The 24,605-nt window shown below is 44.4% G+C and overlaps 1 protein-coding gene and 1 long non-coding RNA gene across 2 annotated transcripts in view; one reads left to right on the forward strand and one right to left on the reverse strand.

Annotated features, from left to right (window-relative positions):
- Positions 1-23,503, reverse strand: part of cdon (cell adhesion associated, oncogene regulated) — a 31,675-nt gene extending 8,172 nt beyond the window's left edge. The window contains exons 1-10 of the mRNA XM_088427172.1: positions 23,362-23,503; positions 9,969-10,110; positions 8,857-9,135; positions 8,120-8,266; positions 6,911-7,054; positions 6,535-6,828; positions 6,185-6,457; positions 1,683-1,933; positions 1,435-1,609; positions 326-445 (exon numbers count right to left, since the gene is read on the reverse strand). Of these exons, the coding sequence (XP_088283298.1) occupies positions 326-445; positions 1,435-1,609; positions 1,683-1,933; positions 6,185-6,457; positions 6,535-6,828; positions 6,911-7,054; positions 8,120-8,266; positions 8,857-9,135; positions 9,969-10,041 (1,756 nt within the window). The 5' untranslated portion in view covers positions 10,042-10,110; positions 23,362-23,503. The remainder of the gene's footprint in view (positions 1-325; positions 446-1,434; positions 1,610-1,682; positions 1,934-6,184; positions 6,458-6,534; positions 6,829-6,910; positions 7,055-8,119; positions 8,267-8,856; positions 9,136-9,968; positions 10,111-23,361) is intronic.
- Positions 8,876-12,007, forward strand: LOC148415465 (uncharacterized). Its single transcript, XR_015867184.1, has 5 exons — positions 8,876-9,254; positions 9,381-9,520; positions 9,977-10,133; positions 10,200-10,316; positions 10,994-12,007. It is a non-coding gene; the product is annotated as an uncharacterized LOC148415465 (long non-coding RNA).
- Positions 23,504-24,605: the final 1,102 nt, after the last annotated feature.

Below are 24,605 nucleotides of genomic sequence, written 5' to 3' on the forward strand. Positions count from 1 at the left end.
GACGGAGATAAGGGTTAGCGGAAGGTTAAGTGACTTTTGTTAGTCCTGTTTGTCGCATCCAGACAGGAATTGGAAGTCAAAAGATCGTAAAAATACTCAGTTTCCTTTCCAGGGCTTCCCCAAAGTAAAATGAAACGAATAAATGAATAAATAATGAAGCCGCAAAATCAAAATGAATGGAAACGCCTGTTCCATGTGAATTTGAACTCATTCAGTGCCAGAGACGTATTTTCACGTTTTTGAGAGTCCACACAAATCAAGTATGGATTTATTTCTCCAAACGCCGCCTTGAAATGAATAAGTGAACTCTGATTTCACACGTTACCTCTGTCGTGGATCACCACCCCGAAGTGCGTGTTGGGCATTTTGTCCTCGGGCACTTTAGGGGGCATCATGACGACCGGGGGCTTGTTGGACGGATTCTTGTTGGAAGAGGCGCTCTTTTCTGTAAGAGGAGGAGGAGGAGGCGTAAGGAGGAAGCCAAACAGTCCCACACATGTTCCCAGTTGTCGCCCCCCCCCGACACCGTTCCCCGAGCCGCTCTCGTTTGATCAGAAGACGGCTCGGGTTTCTGCCACTGTTTTACTTTGAAAGGAAACTTTTTAAGCTCAGTGACGGCTGTACGCTCACAACTGGATTTAACAGATTCGGAACCTATGGATTCTCAATTTAGAGGACAAAAAAGAGTGGACAGTCTGCTTAAAATGCATCTTTGTAAAGCGCGGCCACAGCGCCAGCAAACTATTCACGTATGCGCATACCTGGCAGCCATGTTGGTAGGGGCAATCTTACATTCAAGTTCATGAAAAAATACTGTGTTAAAACGCATTTTAATCGTGGGCCAAATTGTACTTTTAGTTTCTGTCGAAGGCTGTGAAGTCAAATAAATTTGAGTGTGATCGTTTTGAAATTGGTAACTGGGAATTGGTAACAAAAGAAATTGTTGCTGTTTCCTAAAAAAAAAAAACTTAGGAGGTTTGAATAAGGAGGAAAAATATAAAAAAAAATCACAAAGTAAAAATGCATTAGACGTGGTCATTGATCAAAGTCCATGGTTCTTTATTTATTTTTAATAAATAAAGTGGATATCTTTTGATTGTTCTGAGGTAAAAGGGATAGAAATTGCAAGAGAATTCCCAACGTAAACTTACATCATAAAAACTTACGCTCATAAATTAAACTTAGTATTAGAGTGAGGCCGCAATAACCAAATGGCGATATAGGAATGTATTACATTCAAAATTGAAAGGAAAATTATGACGATGGCTATAAAACGGTGCAACATAATGAGGCATAGTCATTTTTGGTGCCTAACTTCATTTTAAACTTGTGTGCATTTGGAAAAGTACGGCTTTCTTTTCAAATTAAGAACACATTAATTGGAACATGAAGCCAATTCCCCCCCCAGTCAGCACCAATCCTAAAGCTACAAACCTTTTCCGGTGCGAAATGTGAGCATGGCCGGCTGGCCCTCGCCCGCCGAACTCCGGGCCACCATGAGCACCTCGTACAGGCTGGACGCCTCCAACTCGGAAAGGCGCAGCGAGCGCTCGCTGCCGGGCACTCGCACCGTCAGCCAGCTCTCCATCAACGCCGCCATCTCGTCCACCTGAGCGACAACGGGGAAGGTTAGAAATGCCCTTGAGAATATTCGTTGTTCTCCGTGTGGATTTCAACCCCACCTTGCGATATTTGACAAAATAGGCGTTGATGGGGCTACCGCCGTCAGGCCCCGCCCTCCACTCCAGGTCGTACACGTCGGGTTTGTGCGTCTGGGGCGGGCTGGTGATGATGGGGGCGTCGGGGGTATTACGGTCGCCGCCCGCCTCCGGCGGCGGCTCGCCCGCGTCCTCATCCGTCAAAAGGCGCTCGGTGCCCTCGTCGCTCTGCATGGGCGGCGGCGAGGCCCAAATGTCCACGTCTGAGTCCGCTTCTGGGAGGGAAACATTTTCAAGTGGAAACACACTACGTATTTGGTTGGCCAATGCTTCTTAAACTGAGTTTTTTTTTGTGATTTCAATGTAATAGTGTTTATTTAAGGTCCCATTTTATGTTTTTGAAAACATTTTCCTACTAAATTGCTTTATGTTCCAATTAGTTTGCTCTTAATTTGAAAAGAAAACCATCATCTTTCTGTCACTGCATGAATCCCTGTGGCGGAAATTTTGACCCAACAAAGGCTTTTTGATGTGTGATAACAAAGGAAAAGCACACAAAGAAACCAAACAAACAAACAAAAAAAAAACAGTAGGGCGATCAAAATATTGCAAAACAATATGACTTTAAACATGCCACTCTGCCGTCCCTTCTAAATGCTTGCAAACGAGAAGTTGAGAGGTACACCCTACAGCTGTCAAATTTAGCCAATGTCGGACTCGTTTACTGCCATTCGAAATAGAAACATTGTCAATTATGGACATATTGAAAACCCGATGTTTTATCATGCATTTCCCTCAATGTTTGCATTAATCCTTTCAACGGCAACTCGCGAACAGGGCACAATGGAAATATTTGTGTTGACAGCCCAAAACCGCGAGCGGCTAACTTTGCGACTTCCATAGTTGGCTTAGCCTGGACTCCCATAATGTAGAGGCCTTCAATACTCATAATACTCTAAGACTTAATATATATCTCCATTTCAATTTCATAAATATATAAATAAACAATGCAGTTACTTTTGCTATTATCAATTTTACCATTTTTGTACAGAGTGCCCCCCCCCAAAAAAAACGCTAATATCGCCGAGGATCAGCGTCATTAATGCTAGCAGCCAACATTGTGATGGCAATTACAACACTCAGGGGTTAAAAATCTTACGTAGCATCTAAAGAAGCTTCACGTACTGAACCAGGACTAACAATAAAACTTCAGCTGGACCACAGCACCGCCTTACATACTTTGTCAGAAACGATGCACGAGTGAGTGTGTATGCGTCGCACGGCTACACTTTGCAAAAGTAAACATGCTGGAAGCTGGTAACATTAAACCTGATTCCCGGGAACGCCGCCAGCTGCCACACATTCCGCACGCCGGCCATTAAAATAGCGGGGAGAGATTCTGTACTGTACAAAGTCTTTTGCCACACCAAAGGAAAGACGTCAAGGAAGTGATGCCAACCTTAAAGGAAGTCTTTCAAGGCAGAAAATGGGAATAAAGCCATGAGGGATTCCTGACAAAAAAAAAAAAAAGGGAAGTACAGTGATGCCCTTGAGTTATGACTTTCATTCCTTCTGCAGCCAAGCTTGCAAATCAAAATACTCAGATCTCAAATTATCTATTCCAACCCGAATTCTCATTCACCCGCTTTTACTACAGCCAATTAAATTTTCCATCTACATTCTGGCAAAAATTCCTGGCCAGGCATCCACAGCAACCGTACTGTCAATCTTTTTGTCTCCATTTTGGGTTTGATTGGTCAGGGTCGCGACAGACTTACAGGAAGGCCAATCACGTGACAGCGACGCGCCTTGTTGCCATAGAGACGAAAGAAACAACATCACATATAAACTTTCTTTTTTTCCTCGACAAGTCGTCTTAAAAAGTATTGGCGTTAGGAATATTTCACTTACTTTCAAACGAACGATTTGACAATAGAAGAAGAAAATTTGACCGGATCAAATCTTTTTTTTTAAACTACCTACTGTACGCCGAGTGAGTTAAGGTATTTAGTTTAAGATAAACTTACACGTACCCAGTTGTAAAATCTCAAGAACCTTATCAAGATTTATGAGGGAAAATGCTTGAAGCAAGTGAAATGCTTACACAGAAAAACGGCCTGGTAAGAAGAAATACAGATGTGCTCATAAGTTTACATACTTGCTTTGTTTTCGCCATGTGAAGGAAAAAATGTATTTCTAGCATTTTGATGCAATTTTTTTCACTTTTAGACTAACCTGTAATCTGTATTAAGGCAGTAAAAAGTAGTTAAGTTCTTGAAAGTTGCTTAATGTTGCTTTTTTTCTTTCTTACATGTTAAAAACATACAACTTTTATAGTAAACAATCATATTTCTAATCTGAGCGGCAAGTGGGGGGTGCAAATAGTTTTCTCTTTTTTCCATTTTTGACTAACTTGTAACCTATTGTTATTGTTGAAAGTTGATTTACATTGCTTTTTTCTTTTATTAATATTAAAAAGGATACAATTTTATTTTCTGCAGGTATCAGCAAATTTAATTTGTAGCTTTTGAATGCCACAAGAGGATCAGAGCAGTTTTCTTTTCAAATTAAGAGCAAATAAAATGGAACACAAAATGCTAAATTGTGTCATAGTGACTCCTTTGCAAAACCCTTGTAGTAATTCGGTCATTATTGTAAATAAGAATACGGCTGATTATGAAAATGCACATCTGTGCCTTCAAACTCAGCTTCTGTGGCTGACGGATCAATCTTTCTCGAACGGCGTCGATTCTATCAAATAAAAAAAAAATTCTAATCTTTCCCCTTACATTATTTGGGGAAAAAAAAAGTGTGTCTTATATTTTGGGGAATTGCGGAGAATTTGCTCTTAATTTGAAAAGAATTGCATTACAAAACATTGAATTAGACCTGCAGAATCTCTATTAAAATCTCATACATCTCACGGCATGTTTACACTCTCCACTGAGCAAACTTATGAACACAACTGCAGACATACAGTTATACACATACGTTTGGGTCATTTTCATGTCATGTCATTTTAAACCAAACTCGATGAGATTTTTTTGCAGTCTTCGATAGGAGTGTAATTTCTTAGGGGTGCTGTTTAAAATCCCCGGCTGGTACCCCCCAACACAAAAGGTCCTTATCGGCTCGGCACGCTTCCCGGTTGCGTCTCCCAATGGAAACGCCGCGCAGGGATGGAAGGAGGAGCAGCTGGAGGAGCGGGAGGACGCGGCGACGTATATACAAGGAGGTTGTGTAGCACGTTGACAGCCGGGTGGTCTGCTCCCCGTCCTAACCCTTCACAGCTACTCCTCGCATTCCAGCGTCCGCGGGGGCTTATCCCCGGGCGGCGTGCACAAAGCTCACTCTCACGATCCGGCTCGGGGAAAAAGGAGGGCGGCCTTGGTGCACCCCCCACCCCCCGACGCGGACGGATGGCTTAACTCTTTACGGCGCAGCTTCTTTTGAGATGTTTACTTTCGCTGAGTACGTCACTGTACGAGTGACCTCAAGTAACTTTGAGCGCTCAATTGGAGACTTTTGGGCGAGCGTGTGTTTTTAAAAGGCATGGAAGTCAGCAGATGTATGGGTCAGGTGTTTAGTGATATTGATGTTAGACACTGAGCATGAAACATCATGGCAGTTGTGTCATTTAAGCCGCTTGTACTTTGCACGTTAGCGTTTTTAACTGACTGTGAAATTGTTTAATTCTCTAACAATTCCTATGAGGGAATTTGCCCAAATAAGTCGGTCAAGTTCATTTTAAGAGCCCTGAATCACTGCAGTCAAAACGCGCTTCACAGGTGAAAAAAAAAATGTCATGAATGCACAAGGGCATCCCCTGAACAAAACTCCCGGAAGAGGAAGGAAAAACTCAAAAACATCATATGGGGAAAATAAGAAACCTTCAGAAGGGACCACAGGTGGGAGGAGCCCGTTTCCACGCTCAACAGTGCTTCTCAATTATATTTTACAAAGCCACCCCTTTGACAAAGAAAACCTTGCGTGTCCCCCTCCACTCGCCACGCCGACTTTAAATACGATTATTATCTGTAAATATTGTTTAAGTATTGCTAAAACGGTATGCTTTTGAACATCAACAAAAGCATTATAAATCAACAGGTACATCAAAGTGCCTGAATTAAAAAAAATAAATGCCACTCCTTAATTTATTACAATGAAACTTCACATGGTAAAAACAAAGCCTTTTCCTTGCGCTCAACCGCGCCCCGCAGGTGGCCCCGCCCCACTATTTGAGAAAGACGGCCCTGGGGGTACATAAAGGCACTTCAAATAATAGTTAAAATTTTAACAGAAATTCTTCATGTATCAGCAAATCTCATTTAATGCTTGCCTAAATTATTGTCGTGACAAGGCGAGTCATGTTTCTTTTCAAATTGAGAGCAAATCAGTTGGGAAATGAAGCAACTCAGTTCATTTGTTAATGGAATTCCTTTGTAAAATGTTCTAGGTTTTACATACCCTACACCTAGAGATACCACTACATGTTACATACGCTACATGGAAGGGTTCCGACATACCTGACTGCACCTTCAGCATCCCCGACGACTGCGCCGACCCGACGCCATTGTCCGACAGACACTGGTACACGCCTTGGTCCCGCGGGACCACGCCCACGATGACCAGCCGGCCTCCGGAGATCCGTAGCCGGCCCGAGGCGGCCACGGGCTCGGCGTTAAACAGCCAGGTGACATTGGGGGCGGGGTTCCCCGCGACCACGCAGCTGAAACGAGCGGTGGAGCCCGGAGAGGCGCGCTGCAGCTCGGCCAGGCCCTCCAAAACGGTCGCGGGTTCTGCAATTCCCATCAGACTTTTAGGACAGCGGTTCTCGAGCTCAAAGGTCCGCCTTTCCAAACTTGAGAATCCTCACCGAGAACGTTGACGGTGTAGTTGGCGCTCGTCACCGTCCCTCGCTCGCCCTCGGCAGCGCAGCTATATACTCCGATGTCGTCCGTGGTCACGGAAACAAATTCCAAGTTGCCGCGGAGATGTCTCAGCGACGGTCCCAATCGGACCTGCTCGCCATTCTTGAACCACGTGGACGAGGGTGCCGGACTTCCGGAAACTACGCATTCCAGCGTGTACGACTGAGACCGCTGCAGTGTCACATTCTTGGGGATGCTGGGGTAAACTATCCGGACCGGAGTGGAGGCGGAGTCTGCATCTAATTAGAATAGAATAGAACAGTCAGTGGTACGGCGAACTACGTCGTTTTAATAACCGAAATTCCGGCGGGACGGACTTACGTCGGACAGATATTTTGGTACCGTGGGTCTGCGTGACGGTTTCTCCCGTGACGGGATTGTACGAGCCGCACTTGTAGACGCCTTGATGGCGCGCGGACACGGACGGGATCTGCAGGTTGCCAGACGGAAGGACTAAGTAGTCGTCTGAAAACGAGAGACAAAACCATTCAGACGTCGAACAACTTATTAGCATTTGAGGTTCAAGGGGAAGGCAATTAAAAAAATGTCTTTAAAATATCCACTGTCTGCTGTTGTGTCCATTTTTGTCTAAGAGAGACAGCAAAGTTAATTGTATCTCCTCCAAATATAGCTGACACCGATAGAAAGGCCAGGATGTCCTCGAATGAGCACACTAGGTCTTAGTAATGTAGGTCAAACGAGTTCAAAGATATAGAGCAAAAACAAGTGTCCACTGCAATGGACAAAAATTATTGGCTGGGTTTCAGGAGGATCACATGAAACATCAGTCCAAATGCCAGGATGTCTTCTAATGAGCACACTAGGTCTTAGTGAGGTGGGTCAAATGAGTGAAAAAGTATACAGCAAAAATAAGTGTCCGCTGAAGTGGACACAAATGAATAGACTGGGTCTCAAGAGGATCGCATGAGACATCATTCGAAACGCCAGGATGTCCTCGAATGAGCACACTAGGGCTTAGGTAGGTCAAGGTAGGGCTAAGGTAGGTCAAACGAGTTCAAAGATATAGAGCAAAAACAAGTGTCCACTGCAGTGGACACAAATGAATAGGCTGGGTTTCAGGAGGATTACATGAGACATCATTCCAAATGCCAGGATGTCCTCTAATGAGCACACCAGGTCTTAGTGAGGTGGGTCAAATGAGTGAAAAAGTATACAGCAAAAATAAGTGTCCGCTGAAGTGGACACAAATGAATAGACTGGGTCTCTAAAGGATCACATGAGACATCATTCGAAACGCCAGGATGTCCTCTAATGAGCACACTAGGTCTTAGTGAGGTGGGTCAAATGAGTGAAAAGATATAGCCCAAAAATAAATGTCCACTAAAGTGGACACAAATGAATAGGCTGGGTTTCAGGAGGATCGCATGAGACATCATTCGAAACGCCAGGATGTCCTCGAATGAGCACACTAGGTCTTAGTGAGGTGCGTCAAATGGAAGAAAAAGTATATATTTTTTTAACTTTCAAAAGAAGGAAGAGACTTAAAAAAAAAAAAAAAAAAAAAGGAACCTGTGGAAGTCTCCACGCGCTCGCCTCGCACCCGGAGCCTGGGGAGGGCCGGGGGCACGCTAGCGGGCAGAGGACACTCGATGATTGCGGCGTGGCCTTCCCGGACGGACAGCGAGCGCCGCCGGCTGTCTTGGTACAGGGAGATTTCTGCAAGGCCCGACGGAAAGCGAACGTTAGGAAGCGCCGACTTCTGTTGCGACTGATGTAAGGAAAACCCAAAGCCCCCCCCCCTCCCAAAAAAAAAAGGAACTTGTATTCATGTATACCTTTAAGGGATCATTTTTTTTTTTTTTAATTTATTCTGGACTCAAAAAAAAACCAACAAAAAAACAACAACAACACATACATTAAAAAAAAGGATGTGTGGAGTTTGCCTATTCTCCCCGTGCCCTAGCGGATTGTCTTCAGACACTTCCTCCAACATTCCAAAAACATGCATGGTAGCTTCATTGTCTTAGTTATGATTGGGTGAGTGAATGGTTGTTGGTCCCTGTGTGCCCTGCGATTGGCTGGCAACCAGTTCGGGGTGTCACCCGCCTACTTCCTGTAGACAGCTGGGATAGGCGCCTGCGACCCCAGTGAGGATACGAAAATATATAGAATATATAGAAAATGGATGATTGGATGGAAATTCATTATAGACAAATTCTGAACTTTTATCGCCAAAAACGGCTAAATACGTAGACTGTCCCTTTAAGAGCCGGAGAGTACAATTAGCCAATTATTGTGCCACGTACCTGCCAGGTCCACGCGCGCGTAGCGGCTGACGACGGCCGTCCCGTTGCCGGAGCGCGCCACGCACTGGTAGACGCCGGCGTGGGCGCGTTCCAGCGAGGCGATGGTGAGCGTCCCGCCGTTCAGCTCCACGCCGGGCAGAGATTGGACGAGCAGGGGCGCGCCCCGGAAGCGCCAGGAGAGCGTCGCCGACGGGGGGCTGACGGCGCAGCGCAGGCGAGCCGCCGAACCCGGACTCTGCACCAGGGAGGCGGGCTCAGCGCGGAAGGACGGGTATTCAACTGAGGAGGGAGAGAGCGGGTGAAGAACGGAGGAAGTAAAACCGCGTTTCTGCACGCGAAGAGGCGGGACCAACGCTGCCTGCGTCACTTTCGTAAATAGACATCCAAAGACCAGGATGGTAACCGTAATTTTTTGCTTTTTACAGACCGCCAAACTCAATCTTTATTTACTCGCTTTGAAAAAAGTCTTTTTTTTTTTTACGTTGATCCATTCATCCATTTTCTATAGCCGCTTATCCCCACAGGGGTCGCAGGCTTGCTGGCGCCTAACTCAGCGGGCTACGGGCAGTAGGCGGGGGACACCCTCAACTGGTTGCCAGCCAATCCCAGGGCACACAGAGACGAACGACCAATCACGCGCCCAATCACACCTAAGGACAATTTAGTATGTCCAATTCACCTGCCATGCATCTTTTTGGGGAGTGGGAGGAAGTGCCCGGAGAGAACCCACGCGGGCTCGGGGAGAACATGCAAACTTCACACAGGAAGCCAGGTGGATTTGAACCAAGACCTCTGAACTGTGAGGCAGACAAGCTAAACCGTTGATTAATCAATAAAATAATACTTTAACAGATTATTAAGATTATAGTGAGTTGCAACTCTACAATGATGCTAATGCTAATTCTAAAAAATATGTCAAAAATGACCTTTTTTTTTTGTATTTTTTTTCCTTTTAGTGGCATTTAGGAGTAGACAAGGTCGTTTGTTTTGGGGATTCTGAGGCGGAAAGACACATCCGGTTACCAAGTGACAGATTGATGGATAAATCAAACAGACTGACGGTTAGCTAGCGAGACCTTCTTCGTGGAGGTAAATAATTAAAAGCAACTGACGTGTGCAGCTGGCGAGCAGGGCGTGGCTGAGACACAGCAGAGTGGACAAGAAGACCCTGAGGCCACCGGCCATGGCGCCCTCGGAACCCTGCCAGCTCCGTGATCGCCCGGCGACGTGCGCGCCCACCTCCGATTGGCCAACCTGGAAGAAGGGGAAAAAAAAAAGTAAGTGTGGTTAAATATTTTTAAGCATCCTTAATTAGCAAAATTCACAACTGAACTTGATTTCAGGACATCTTGTTGATGTCGGTGATGAGTCAAGTCAGCCAATGCACCCAACGCGCTACCAGGATCTACTTCAAAATAAAAGCGTTCAGAGAAATTGGTGCAAATATCCTATTTCGGGAGGTAAGCTTTATTTTCAAGTTTTAAACCTTGTTGGCGCCATGTTAATGTTATGCTTAGCATCAACACATTTTCCGCAGTTAGCTTGATGTCTCCCTTGCAGTGTTTTTGCTAGCTAAAACAGAAATGAGCTAAAACATTAGCAAAACATAAAATGTTAGTAATCAGAATCATTTTTTTTCTGTTAAACTGACAAAGTAATAGAATGGCTCTCGCCGACCGATATGGGGCAGTTGAGTGCTGTTCGCTGCTAGCATTTAGCGGTGGGACTTAACGGTGCTAATTGCCGGCAACAGGCGCCATATAATACAATGTCAGTGTGATCGAGTATTTTAAGCATCCTGAGTTAGCATAATTCACCGCTGTACTTGAATTCAGGACGTCTTGTTAATGTTGGTGTGAAGTCAGCTGCAATGCGCCGCCTAGATCTACGTCAAAATAAAATTCAGTCATGCTTAGCATCAACACATGTCCTGCAGTTAGCTTGATGTCTTCCTGACGGTGCACACATCAGATGCATGATTTAAAACAATTGAATTCAAAATACGTTTTTTGATACATGGATACAATAACCGTATATCTCAAGGCAACACTGTACTTCCTTGATACCAACTCCCATATAGTGAGCATGCAGCTTTCTTTATATCGCTCTCTTGTCACAGCGCTCTGCGTCCTCACAGGTGCACTCTAGCCTGACGTCCCTCACCGTTCCTGGCTGGACCAGCCAGAAAAACAAGAGGGCGTAATAAGAAGCATTCTCCCATCCTTTTCAAGCCCCCCGTCTCCTCCTCCTCCTCCCCTTTGGGAGGGTAATCCAAGCCAAGCTTTGATCCCGGGGTTCCTGCTCGGTAACCAGGGCTGGAGCTCCACAATGGCCGCCCAGCTGTGATATTGATGCCCGGGCTTGAACGGAAGAGGCAAGCCGAGGGGCTAAATTAAAAAGATGACGAGTGTCGGGACGGGGTCCTGCGGGGAGCGAGAAAGGGGGTGCTAAAGCTAAGCTAAGGCGATTCATGTAATGCTACTTAAAAGCCGCATTTGGCCAAATGTAAGCTGTTAAGTCTTCAAACTGCCTGACTGTGATTTGAAAGTAATTAGTTACAGTAGAATATGATGTTACACTGCACACACACACACACACACACATTTCTGCAAAAACAGGTGTAAAAGCACTCTAAGAACCCAAGCGCTAAAAGGCCACGCAGTTTGGATTTCAGCGTGCTACTGTGCTATCTGGCTTCAAGTATATTTTGTGGCGTCTCACTTGAAACCCGCATCGCCACGCCGCATGCTGCGACAGGCCCCCAACTTGCTGGATTCATCATATATAATTACAATAATAAAGCACGGGCGCCTACAAAACATGTGGAAGGTAATATCATCCCTCTACTACTGTACAGTGGGCAAAATGGTACATTAAATTCATTGTAAAATTTTAATACACTTTACATTTGTGGAATAGTATACTAATTTTTAGTAATTTTCAGTTAAAATGTGAATATTTTGTCCAGAATTAGATGACATAATTATTTTACAATTAAAGTGTTTAAAAACACACTTTTTATTTGTTGTCGACTGAAAACAACATCACTTGTGCTCAGGTGATGATCAATTATCTTAATGGTCACGTGACATTCACAAGCTGAGCTGTGATTGGTTGTTACCTGAGCTCTCAGCACCTATTCATGGTGAGTTCCCAGAATGAGTATGTTTTCATGGTGCAATTAAATCAAGATATAAGAACAACAATCCTTGTCATATTTTTATTTATTGTTTTATTGTTATTCTTTTTAAACCAAATTGTAACGTTAGCCCCTGCCATATTGTCCCGATTTGGGCCATTGATCTAAAAACATCCGAACCAAAGCCTTATACAAATGTTACGGTATATATTTATTGATATAACGTTAAGATAAAAATATACTGTATGCGTGATAATAAAAGACACAAGTGTTACTTGCGTATGGTTGCTGTAAATGACATATATTTGCCATTCGGTCGATTATTTTAGGTCAATGTTTGAAGTGCCATATTCCTCCGATTTATTGGTCCATGCTGATTAATAAGCCCAGCCCTATTATAAACATCAATTTCCAAAGATGAGACAAAGATTTTCCACGATTGTTGATCAGTGTCTTCATATTAACCGACATTATAACAAGAATTACCCGTAAAATCGTTATCTTTTACAGTATCTATTCAGTATGTTTTTCGACCAGGCCCATCTCTCAGTCATAAGATATCCAACAGTGGCCCCAAAAAACCTTTTCCGTCGGTTCCCGCCAGCGCTATGGCGACCGGTTGCCCCTTGTGTAAACACACACACAGCTGCCTATCGGCCCGTCCATCTGGCGCTGCGCGGAAACGCACGAGGGCATCCATCTTCCCGCTTATCTGTTTGACTTTTCTCTGACATCCGCCACCATGTAGACACACACACACATCTCCAGGATATCTGGTGTCAACCCCAAAATCCCATTAGCGAGGGCCCGACTGATGCTGGTGGCAACGCATGCTGAGGGTGAGGCTACCTGTTCCATATATATATATATATATATATATATATATATATATATATATATATATATATATATATATATATATATATATATATATATATATATATATATATATATATATATATATATATATATATATATATATATATATATATATATATCCACTATTGTAGCTTCTATTCTATGCGCTTTACATTGGAGTGCGGCTTTCACATGAAAAAAGTTCTATAATAGATTGGTTGAAGGTGTGCCTTATTATCCCATATAAACACGGTACTTTGCTATATATACTTATCGATTGATTGTAAGAAATGAGAAATAAGTCATTGAATTCTATGGGAAGGTTTTTAGGGAGGATTGCTGACTGAGCTGATGTATGTTTAACACATTTTTCCCTGGGACTTGGCTCAAGATCACGCAGACCAAAAATCGTCCATTTCTATCAACAAACGTCATAAATCTTAACATTTATCTCTTGTGCCTCCATTCTCTAAATACTCATAAATGAAGCGGAAGGGAGGTAGCGCCTTCAAGTCAGTGTGCTGCAGAACTCCAACGCAGGGATAGCACCATCCACCCCACCTCCTCATTGGATAAGAGGGAGTTAAGGTCCTGACACAAGAGAAAATAAACACACTGACAGGTTGCCCTCAGGGAAAGCAGAAGAGAGGCGGGGGGGGTTCAAGTGTAGGGGGGTGTTAGAGCACCTGCAGGAACTCCTTAAAGCCCCACCGGCCCCCATGTGGGCTCGGCCCATATCCCTGTCCCATTGGGTAAACAGGGACAATAAAAGGCGATGCGGTGGAGCATCAAAGAGCCGCGGGGCAGAGGCAAAACAGGTCGCAACTGGTGCTCTTGACTCGGCTTCACAAGACGGCACAGCCGAGCGAAGGCCGACGACAAACAATGTGGGCCAGCGGGAATGCGATCAAATCTCCTCGCCGCACTGACACCAACACAGAAACCAAATCCAGAGGGAAGTAGAACAGAATTTGGCACCGAGGGGACGAAAGATAGAAAGTGGATGATTTTAAGGTGACTCCTGGTGCGGCAGTCAACTAATCTGACCCATGAGCAGAATCCGACCAGCGTGCTATACCCCGAACCTGCCTGCACTCGCCCCCTCGGATCCACGAAGAGAGTCTGCATTCCTCAAGTCAACACGGAGGCAAAGCCGGTGGAAGGGACAGACGCGGTGATGGGAGATAAACTCAAAAGCAAGAAGACGAGAAGCCGGAGAAGGAGATGAGGGTATAAGAGGTAAATTTTACCAAGACCTCAAGTCTCCTCCTTCTTCAACACCACCCTCCAGATTCGCATCTCAAATAAAGACCACGTTCTCATCTACTCCAGCCATTAAATGTACTGATGATTCTGTCCATGCTACAGCGGGAACTTGACTTAATTCACTTAATTCCGTGATCCAGTTCATGAAAAGTGATTAGTACGATGAGTGCGACAGTCATTAATGTTTCCAGTATGTGCCAGGTGGAGTAAGATTGAGCTTGTAACTAAAAAAAAAAAAAAAACGGTAGGGCATTTGTAAGTCAAAGCACCAGAAAGGGTCTTCTTTGTCTCTAGGGGACTCTTATTTGGCAAGGCAGCCTGAGGCCAATGAAGGCGGGAACTAATGAGGGGAGGCAGCGGACTAACGCCGCCTGTTTCACCCACTCAAGAAAGTGGTATGATTTGGAACCGGCATCTGGAATTAGCAGCGGAGGAAAAGGAGACCTTTCTAGAAGAGGGGAAAGTCATTAAACTGATGGAGAGTGTAAACTACAGGATGACAGAGAGTCGACAGTTGTGGCGGCACAGGGGTGACCGGGAGGTCAGGCGGGTCTCAGGGCCCAAATACGCCGAATCCGCCGCGGCGATGCGGGATCACGAACGAAGAAAGGAGGCCCCGGGGTATCAGACGGTCACATCCCACAAAGCCCTGTTTTGCAAGGACACAAAGTCCCCCATTTCCTTCACCTACTATCCCCACATCAACGCCTCCCCAAAAGTGCCAGGACCGAGACCGGGGAGACCACGCTAATTCCGCCCCGAGGCTTTTTGGCCGAGAAAGCAGAGAGGCAAAAGAAGGGGAGGAGGCCAGCAAGACCGAGGCTGAATGGTACAGTATGTAAGGCTTCTCTTAATTGGAGATTGTTCTGCAATGTCTTGTTTCCCTTGGGAATCGGCGAGGGGAGGAGGAGCAGGGGCCGGTGGGAGGTACGCTCGTTTCCCAAGGTCCTCCGAGAGCCGGATTAGCCAACAGTGACGAAACTCAATAAGGGCCTCGGACACGGGAAACGGATCTCAGGGTATCGCCGCCATACAAGGCCACCTCCGGACCTTTTGCAAAGTAACTAACAACCCGACGCCTTTGTGGGAGCGCTCGGGGTCCTTCCAGCTGACTTCACAGGCCTTTCAGCCCTCAGCGGGACGCCCGCTCGGACCAAAAGGTAATTCCGATGTAAGGGAGGAATGCCCGAGGGGGCCCTCTTGCCCGCGGGGAGTGTTATAATACCCCAGACATGTGCCAAGAGTCTGATTCCCTGCGCCAGGTGAGACATTCCTCCAAGTCAGCCTTGACTCCAGAGATGATGGGGAAAAGGCGTTGATGCAAGGGGAGGATCAAGTTTGCCAGAAAGTCCACCTTCGCCGGGGGGAGTCGGAATCAGTTGTGTAGGGCATGCGGTGATCTGATCCAGCTGCCATCCCCCCGAGCCCATTCCCTCCTGGATTCCATCAGTGCACATGTCTCCGCAGCAACAAGCGGCAGACAACAGACTCTGGTCAGCCTCCTCCTGATAGTTTTGTGGCCGATGCCCAAAAAGTTTAAAAACAAATATTATTAATGTATTTTTTTTCCGAGTGAGTCGAAAGAAAACAGACTTTGGGAGAAACCGGAGAAAAATGGGTCTGTGTGGCGGATTCATGGTGCGCGCATTGTGAGGGGAGGGGTAGGGCGAGGATTTACAGGATGGAGAAGCTGCTCTGCAAACGCTCGGGTTGGCCCGTCAGAATAAAAACAAACATTTGTAAAGAGGTTAAATATAATTAGTCTACCTCACCGACACACAAATCTCTTTCAAAAACCCAAACAAACCAGCACCCAAAGACAAATATGCATTCCCAAATAGAGCGAGCAAACGCTTCATATAGTTTGTCTAAATGTTTATCCCCGCTACTCTTGCTAGTTGCGCGCCAATCGGGAGATCACAAAACAATCCGGCTGGTGTCAATAAACAGACGCATCGGCCGCATCTCGGCTTCCCGGCGCTGGCTCGGGGCGTCTGAAAAGTCCAACGTGTTTCATTCGTGGCCAAGAATAGCAAGACTTTGCGACGAGAAATGAAACGTAACACAAAACGCGTGGTCTCGTCTAGCGCGTGCCATCTTTTGTAAGCCGCTACCGTGGACCCCGATTGTGCCGACAGTGATTGATTGTCACAGTGGGCCGTAATTGCGCGGGGGTTTGCCGAAGGACCGTGGTTACGTCGGGCAGGGAATAAAACGGGGTTTCGCAGATATCAAGACGTGAACAGTTGGAATGAACAACTGGAACGAAACGGTTTACCGATTAACCGTAATCAAATACCACAGTAATATTCAGAGTGCGACTTGAACTATACTTATTACTGTATATAACGCCTACAGGCGTGGTTGTTGTCTTCTAGCCAGTGCGGACCACAACTGTAGAAAATTGAGAACACATGAAGCGTATAAAAATACAAAGAGGACTACAGAAGTATGTTACAGTTATGGCAGAAGGAATTTTGATCACTGTGATGTAAAATGTTCGCACTGTTTCGGTTATAGGTGTGGGATCATTTTAAATTTAGAAAATAATGACTCCGGGACAGAAATATTCCTTCAAACCAGTCCCTTGGCTGACATTCGTTTTGGGCCTTTCTCATTTTGGGCAGCGGGGAAAAGTAAACAGAAACGAGCTTGCATATAAATCAGAACGCTTAGTGGTTTACGGATCAAATGCGATTAAGTATCACAGATTGTATCATTATTTCAAATCTTAACTGCCAAAAATGGATGTAGCATGCTGATGGTAGCATCGCTGAGGTAAGAAGAAAAATACGAAATTTCATACCGTTTTAGCCTTGATGCATGATGTGAACATGACAAAACTGTACATGGCGTTGACAAAGACAAGTAGAAAACGAATTGAGTGCAGTTTCACCAAACTGGAAAAATGTGTTCAGCAATGCGTTTGAAGTTTATTAAATTAATAGAGAACGCATGGTTTTGTGTAGATTGTAAGCTGCTACCGTGGACCGCAATAGAGACGGCGGTGATTGATGGTCACGGGAGGCCAACATTCCGCAGATTGGCGCCAAACAACCCTTGTTGCCTTGCGCCGATTCATTCCGATGGGAGCTGCATCTCGGAACAAAAAAAAAAACTCAAAAAGTCCCTTCAAACTAGTCGCCATTGGCCGTTCGATTTGGCCCTAATATAGTCCCGCTGGTCTCCGCCAAAACCAAAGTCAGATGTGACTCGCTGGCTTTCGTAACATTTGAAATAGAAAACTGCGGTCTCTCGCGAAGAAAAGGGCGAGCTCGCTCGGGGCCTTGACGCCGAGGCATATTTAGTCGGGTCACTTTCGGGAATCTCGCAAACAGGAAGATGCCGGGGATACGGCGGAACTAAAATCCGCACCAGACACAATGTACCGCGACAGTTCCCGATAATGACAAGGTTTTTTTGTTTTGCGTCAAAACCCGCCATTTCCCTCGCCCGGCCCGGTCCGTGCGGCGCTCTGCAACATGTTCGACGCGCATACGGCACATTACGGCTCGCCAAAAGGCGCTCCCTCAGATGGTTCCAAGTACATAATAAAGGGTATTTATAGTCACTTCAAATAGCGCAGCTTAAGGAGGTGGCTTCACGCAGCTCAGACTAGTTTGCAGCCGGTCGAAGAAGACCCGGTTTGACGTAGGCTTCCGCGATCAGTTCTTGAGTTGTGCGTTTGCGGTTTGCAGCCCCTTATCTGACTCGGTGTATATTTAGAGCTAGTCTGTATTTTCATTACACCAACAAGCAAAACCTCAGAGAAGAAGCAGACCTCCGATCCGGGCCCGCGTCCAGCCGGTACCGCCTCGCCCTCCCTTGCCTTCCAGCGGCTGTTGCGGAACATCTGTTCCCGCCGCTTGAAGAAAAGCTGCTTGTTTGCCTTCGCGTTGAAAAATGTCTTTGATTGCCTATATAATAATAGTTTCAAATCATAAATATACAACAAACGTTGATATCAAATCACCAACTAAACATCCTACAGGATTACCCTTAAGTATAATTGGCGTACAGATGATTCCACTAACAACCCGAAATGAACTTTAAGGGGCCCTATCTTCAAAAGTCAACTTTTTGGAGCTTTTAACCATGATAAAATGTTAATTTCTCACCTTAAACATCTCCAAAGATTTATTTCCTTCATTGTATGAGTTTCTAAGCCTTCCCTGCTTATTCTGCACCCTCACACTGGCCCCACCCGAGCAGGTAAACATGACTTGAGAAAAGCTTATGACGGCGGAAGAAATTCGTACTTCACCTAACTCATATCACCCGTGCATGAGAAAACCGTCTTTTAGTTTCGTTTTGATTACAGAGTTGAAGGGGAAACTTTTTGCACCGAGTCAGCCAAGTAAACAACAACGTTTCATTTATCGGTTACAAGGTTTTACTCGAGAAAATGCCTAAGTGGTGAAAATGCGGGTTTTGGAGCACACGGCGGGATTTCATTTTCAGTTACCCGCAAGCGGTAATGTTGTTATGAATACTGGGTTCCCACCAGGATCGATTTTTTTTTTTTGCGGCATTATTTCCGGAACTAACTCATTTTGTAAGTGGAAATACCACTGTATTTATTTTCGTCATTTAAACGGTAGCATAAATGTTTTTGAATGTAAATTTCTTTCTGAAGGTGTGTCCTTCACGTGGACTCAAATTTTAAAATGGCTGGTTCATTACCCATCGCCCCCACTTTCGATCCTCCTGCCTGCTGGGTGTTGTCAATCAGCACCCAGAGGCTCCTTGATCACGGGGGCTTTTTTGGCACAGCGCCCACTACTCCCCCCCCTCCCGCACTCCTACTTCCACCCGGCCGGGGGGGCGGGCTGACGTTAGCTCGCAAGCTGCACTCGTGAGAAGGTCAAAAAGCGGGGACGTTGAGTTTGAATCATTTCGCTATTTTGCATTCGGATTGCCGGTCATTCTCTATGTCAAAATATTGTGACGGTGATGAAAACAAATCTGAGATTTATCTCCGCTTATTAACGACTTTTTTGACGCGTCTGAGGCAGGGGTCAACTCAGTGACAGAATGAAAGTGTGAACACAAATAAACAAGCGAGTCATGCTTTGATTTAGGCCCTCAATTTGCATAATGAGTTCCGCTCTCTGGACACGAATCTGTTAATTGCAAAACTGTTACAATTACTAGAATACTATCTAATCTGGGCTATTTGTATGCTGTTTCTGTAACAATATGTAAAAAGAAGAGAAAAATGACAAAACACGCGTTAATAGTAGTCTGACTTGACGGTGAATGAATAAGTCTGAATAATCGGTCTGGAATGGCTAGGTCCTCATAATTTGTACACGTAACTAACGATTAAAAGATGCAATAAATAGAATTTCAAAAAATGGTTGAACCATGTATTTCTCAATCAAAAACATAGGGAAATCACTAGTTTTACAGCTTTGATGACAGGTTTTTGGTGACTTATTCTTGAAGGACATTTTTGTTAGCATAGCAAGCAGGCTCGTTGCCAAACAACATTCATCTAGCTTGATTAGCGGGGTTACTTGTCGGTTAGCAAAAAATATTACTAACGTGATAGTTTACAGCGACTGAATGGCGAGTTGTTAGCATAACATGCTAGCATGGTTAACATTGTAACTTGTCAGTTTGCAAAAATTATTACGAACGTGATAGTTTACAGCGACTGAATGGCGAGTTGTTAGCACAACAAGCTAGCATGATTAGCAGGTGACTTATTTTTGATAGCGTGCTTTGCCGGCAGTTTATAGCTTAAAAAGATGACTAAACGGGGGGTAATGCTAATAGCTATCGCACGGAGTAACGGTACATGTCATCGTCGCTACCTAGCGGGTGGACTTTAAAGTTCTTGTGTGGTTCTAATGGCGCATGTGTGCCTGTGTGAGCTCGGTACCATTACACGCTCCCATAGAAAATTGCCCACTTAACATAGCTCTGCCATAGCAACATGTGTTTGTCATTAGCAGGCATGCTAATAGCCAAAAAGTGGATCTGCGCAGCCTTAATGGCATCGTTGTGCTTTGTTCCCGGCCTGCCCGATAAGAGTCGGGCCTGCTAATGGATTATTAATTGTCCCTGCAGAAGCATGGAAACAAAAAACAGGATGCTGGAGGGTCCGCTAATAGTAGTGTTAGCATCGCAATGCTAAAAATATGACGCTTAGTTTGAACGGTAGACAAAATATTCGTGCTTGTGCAAATACTAGCATGGTTTACAATGTTTGGGAGAAGGGAATAAATAGGTAATAAGTATGTCTAATTACCTTGAAAAAACAGAAAAGAACTAGGTTTTTACTTTTATTTGAAGTTTACATGAGAAAAAATTAAGCGTTTTGCTGCTGCTAGTGAATAAGGTTTTTTTTCCATTTATGATTGGACTGTAAAAAAAGGGTGATCAACTCAATTGAGATGCTAAATTTAGACACAAACTCAAGTTATTAAAAAAAAAAAAAATCAGCAGGTTTGTAATAATATATGTAATAATAATTTTAGCTTCAAGAGCTAGTAATGGCTGTTCTTATCTTCTTTTTTGATTGAGTATAGGGCATGGGTGTCAAAAATACGGCCCGCGGGCCGGATGCAGCCCGCATAGAGATTCAACCCGGCCCGCAAAATGTTTTTCAAAATCACAATAACTCTTTTTTTGATTCCAACAGATTTTAAAATCGGAGACGGGGTTTTGTATCAATAACACATACGTTGCATTTGGGAAGAGGTGCGTTGTAGTGGTGAGAGACGCTGGATGCATCTTAGGTGTTCTAAAATATAAAATATTTTATGAAGGAAATGGAAAAAAAATGATAATAGAAAATCGACACGGAATTGATATAGGAGGTGCGCTAACGCAACAATAAAGATTCTAATGAGGGAATTTGTGTGAAAACATTAGTTATAACGAGGGAAAAAAAAGCGCGTTTGCGTGACTAAACATGACGCCTTTAATGGTTATTGATATCTTTGTTTTGACGTGTTTTTTTGTTTGTGAAAGGTGAATCCACAGCATAACTATGTTATAAAAAATATCTTTATCTCGCAAGCTATCTCTTGCAAGGATTCAAACTGCGTGTGCGCACCCCCAGTGGAACACGAGAAGTGTTTTTAGTCAAGTTCCACTTTTCCATGACGACCAAACCTGATGCATCAACTGTCTTTGGTTTTATTTATTTATTTTTTTCAAGTTTTCCCCTAGTGGTGCGCACTAAGTGTGTCACTTTTTTTTCAATGTTTTTTTTTAGGTTTGCAATCAAGCTATTATTGCTTCATTTGTTTTGTTTTGGAAGACGGGTGGGAGACGAAGGCGGTGCGCCATTTGAACCATGAAAACGCCACGAGGAAATCGGTGCGAAAACAGCAGTTATAAACAACATCCGAGGAGGCAAAAATTGGAAGAAAAAGTCATAATGGGGATTTCCACGTGGATTTCCGCGCCACAAAAGAGCAACCGGTCGATATCAGCGATCCCTGAAAGGATTTGAAAAGCGTCGGAAGTGTCTGCTTGTCGCCCATTGACACCACAAAGCGGCGGCCGGCGTTTGAACTCTGAGGCGTTTTTTTTATGCGCGGGCGGCCATGTGTGTCGCAGCGACGCTCCGCTCCCATTGGATCCTTTGTTCCCGATCACTTGTTCAGTTTGCCAGAAAAAAAAACATTCAATTGGATGACCATCAGTTATTCTGCAACGTACTTAACTTCCAACAGCAATTATGTTGATTGTGACATGTTAATCAGTGACAGGGGAAAAAAATTGTTATTTCAAGAGTTTAATCTGACTTCAGGTGTCAAATGGAAGGCCCGGGGGAGAAGATTTTAGTCCTGGATAAGGGGAGCTAATGCAATATACATAAATTTAAGATACACATTGTCAAAATTTACTTTATCTGAAAATCGTCCATCTTTTTATGTTAAATCCACTTTAATCTATGCTGACTTGACTACAGTCAATCAAAAGTGGTCTTTGGACGCAGAATCGTGTCACACACTCGATTTAAAACAATCAAAACGAGGAGCTGAGAGAGAAACTCCAAATGTTTCTGCAGCAGATTTAATGTGGCGGAAATATGGCTCCCCAAAGTGTAAGTCCAAGTTTTCTTTTTTTGGTACAAAGTGATGATTCAACGCTCCATGTTTGGGCTGGCTTTTTTTTTTTAATTCATGTTGTTGACACCGACACACCTTCTGAAGATGTACTAACCATTTTTAGACATGATCTCTGAAGCATAAATACTTTCTCTGGTGTCTCAGTCACCTGGAGTTGTCTCACAAGTATTATTGTAGTAATCGGATGCCAATGTGAGTAGCAAAAACTTACTATGTATATATTTATTTTATTTTATTCTTTCCCCAAAATGTCATGTTGAGCCATTGGCTGGTACCAAACGAATTAAGTGATTACTTGAATAAAGTACGATAATAATTGATAATTTTATGTGTTAAAGAAACTTCTTGTTAGGATTAAATGATGTCAAGCAATTGATTACAAACTGGCCTAATGACTTAAAGTAATCGATTATTGTAGTACTTAATTAATTTAGTATCAGTAATTTTTATACACCTTCTGTCCAAAAACCTGAAAATTTAAACATTTTAAAAACCTGGATTCTTGGAAAAAGTAAAAATATGTCTTTGAGATTGAATGAGTTAGAATCATATTATTCTTATAATTTCAGTTCACCCATACAGTATGTTTTGTATTCTTAAAATTCTTTACTGCATTTCCTTATCGTGTTCAGTTTGTTCAATACTGGATAAAAAACAAAAAAAACAAAAAAACAAACAAAAAACTCCAAAGCTGCATAAAGTTAAGTTTAGAAATCCCATCATTTTAACCAACCGGAACCTTGCCCCGGTACTGATCCGAAATCTCCGCGGGCTCCAATGCACCTTCCCCGGCCACTCGGCAACCACGGTCCGGTAAATCAGCACGCTTCCCCTCCGGGCCCCTATCCAAACTTTGCCCGCGCCTGAGTGAGCCTTCCACGGCCACTGCAAATATTGCCCGGTCGTTCACTCATCAAAACTTCCGTACAACCTTACTGCAAACTTTCCTCGGTTCCTGGTGAAACTTCATCGTCCACTTAGCGAGTTTCTCCCCCGGCCCCTCTCAAAACGTTCTCCCACCTACTAGCAACATTCTCCGGTCATTCAGCGAGCCTTCCCTCCGTTCTCCCCGGGCTTTTCTCCGAACTCAAGTCTGCTAGCCAGTCTTTCGTGGCCCCCCCTCTTGAGGCACCCTCTCGCGGATGTACTTACCTTGATTCCAGGAGCGCTGGTCGCCGTGTGCTCTATCAGCAGCCCAAGGCATTCTCCCGGTGAAAATTCCGCGCGGGGCCCTCCATTCCACGCGGGCGACACGGAGACCACCGCACCGGCGAGCGTGGAGCCTCTCAGCCCCGCTGAAGAGTCGCGAGCTCCCGGGTGAAAGTACGACAACTGTCTTGGGGGGAAAGCCGGAGCTGAGCCGCTGGTGGACGGTGGAGCACTCTTCCACAGGTGTGGACGTTATTCCACTGGGTTTATTTTGTATCGAAAAAGAAAAATAAAGTGATAAAATTCCCACTGTTGGTTAAGACACGTTGACTTGAGTCCGCCGAGCGGAGGTGGTCGTCGGCTACGCTCGCACCTCTAAAGCCAGTGGCGAGTCGCTCCCTCCGTGGATCATGGTAGCTGCGGAGAGGCTGGAATGTCCCTGCCCAGCTCGCGCGCTGCTCCCTCCCGGGGGAGGAGGGACGCTGGGATGGAGGGAGGCGGAGAGAAGGTGGAATCTTGGAGAGGCGGGACGCGGAGGTAGTTAGTTGTCGCATGGATTGTACAGTATATGCATTAACACGTTTTATAAGTTTTCGTTACAGTTGTGAAGACCCGGGCTCTATTTTCGTGCCGACTTGCAAAATGTGCGCAGGGGCAGGCTAGACTAAGCATTGGTATTTTCACAGCCTTGTGTAGCACATTAAAAAAACGGTGTTTTGCGCTGTTGTGAGTGTGAGCACAGCCGATTTGATGGCCTGGCATTCACACACGTACCTCTAAATGACTTTTATTGCTACGTTAGACATCCTTGTTCTTAATATATCAAATTGAAAAATCCAAATGGGCATGTGACTTGCTGCACAAAAACAGATGTACTCGCCTCAAACGTGAAAAGCAAATATGGCGAAGAAGCATTTTATGCTGCAAGTGTAAATCCAAGTTAAAACGTAGCTTAGCTTCCCCCATATTGTTTCTTTTCAAATAATTTCTGAATAAGGATAGTCTTTGAGTAGTTTTAGAAAAATATTGAATTTAAATGCTTTTAAAGTTTTTGGTAATGCGTTATCAATGTACATTCTTGATAGTTTTTGTCTTTTATAATACTTTTAGGTGTTTTTATGTGAAGCACATTAATGTGAATCGTATTGTATGTGATGCAATAAAATTAGTGCTCTCAAGTGATTAACTGCAAAAAAATTCATAATTATACCATTCAAATTAATTTACAGTTAAAATGTTAGTATTAA

The sequence above is a fragment of the Hippichthys cyanospilos genome, chromosome 11 (genome assembly GCF_059441005.1).
Source record: "Hippichthys cyanospilos isolate Australia breed blue-spotted pipefish chromosome 11, RoL_Hcya_1.0, whole genome shotgun sequence".
NCBI classification, from domain to species: domain Eukaryota; kingdom Metazoa; phylum Chordata; class Actinopteri; order Syngnathiformes; family Syngnathidae; genus Hippichthys; species Hippichthys cyanospilos.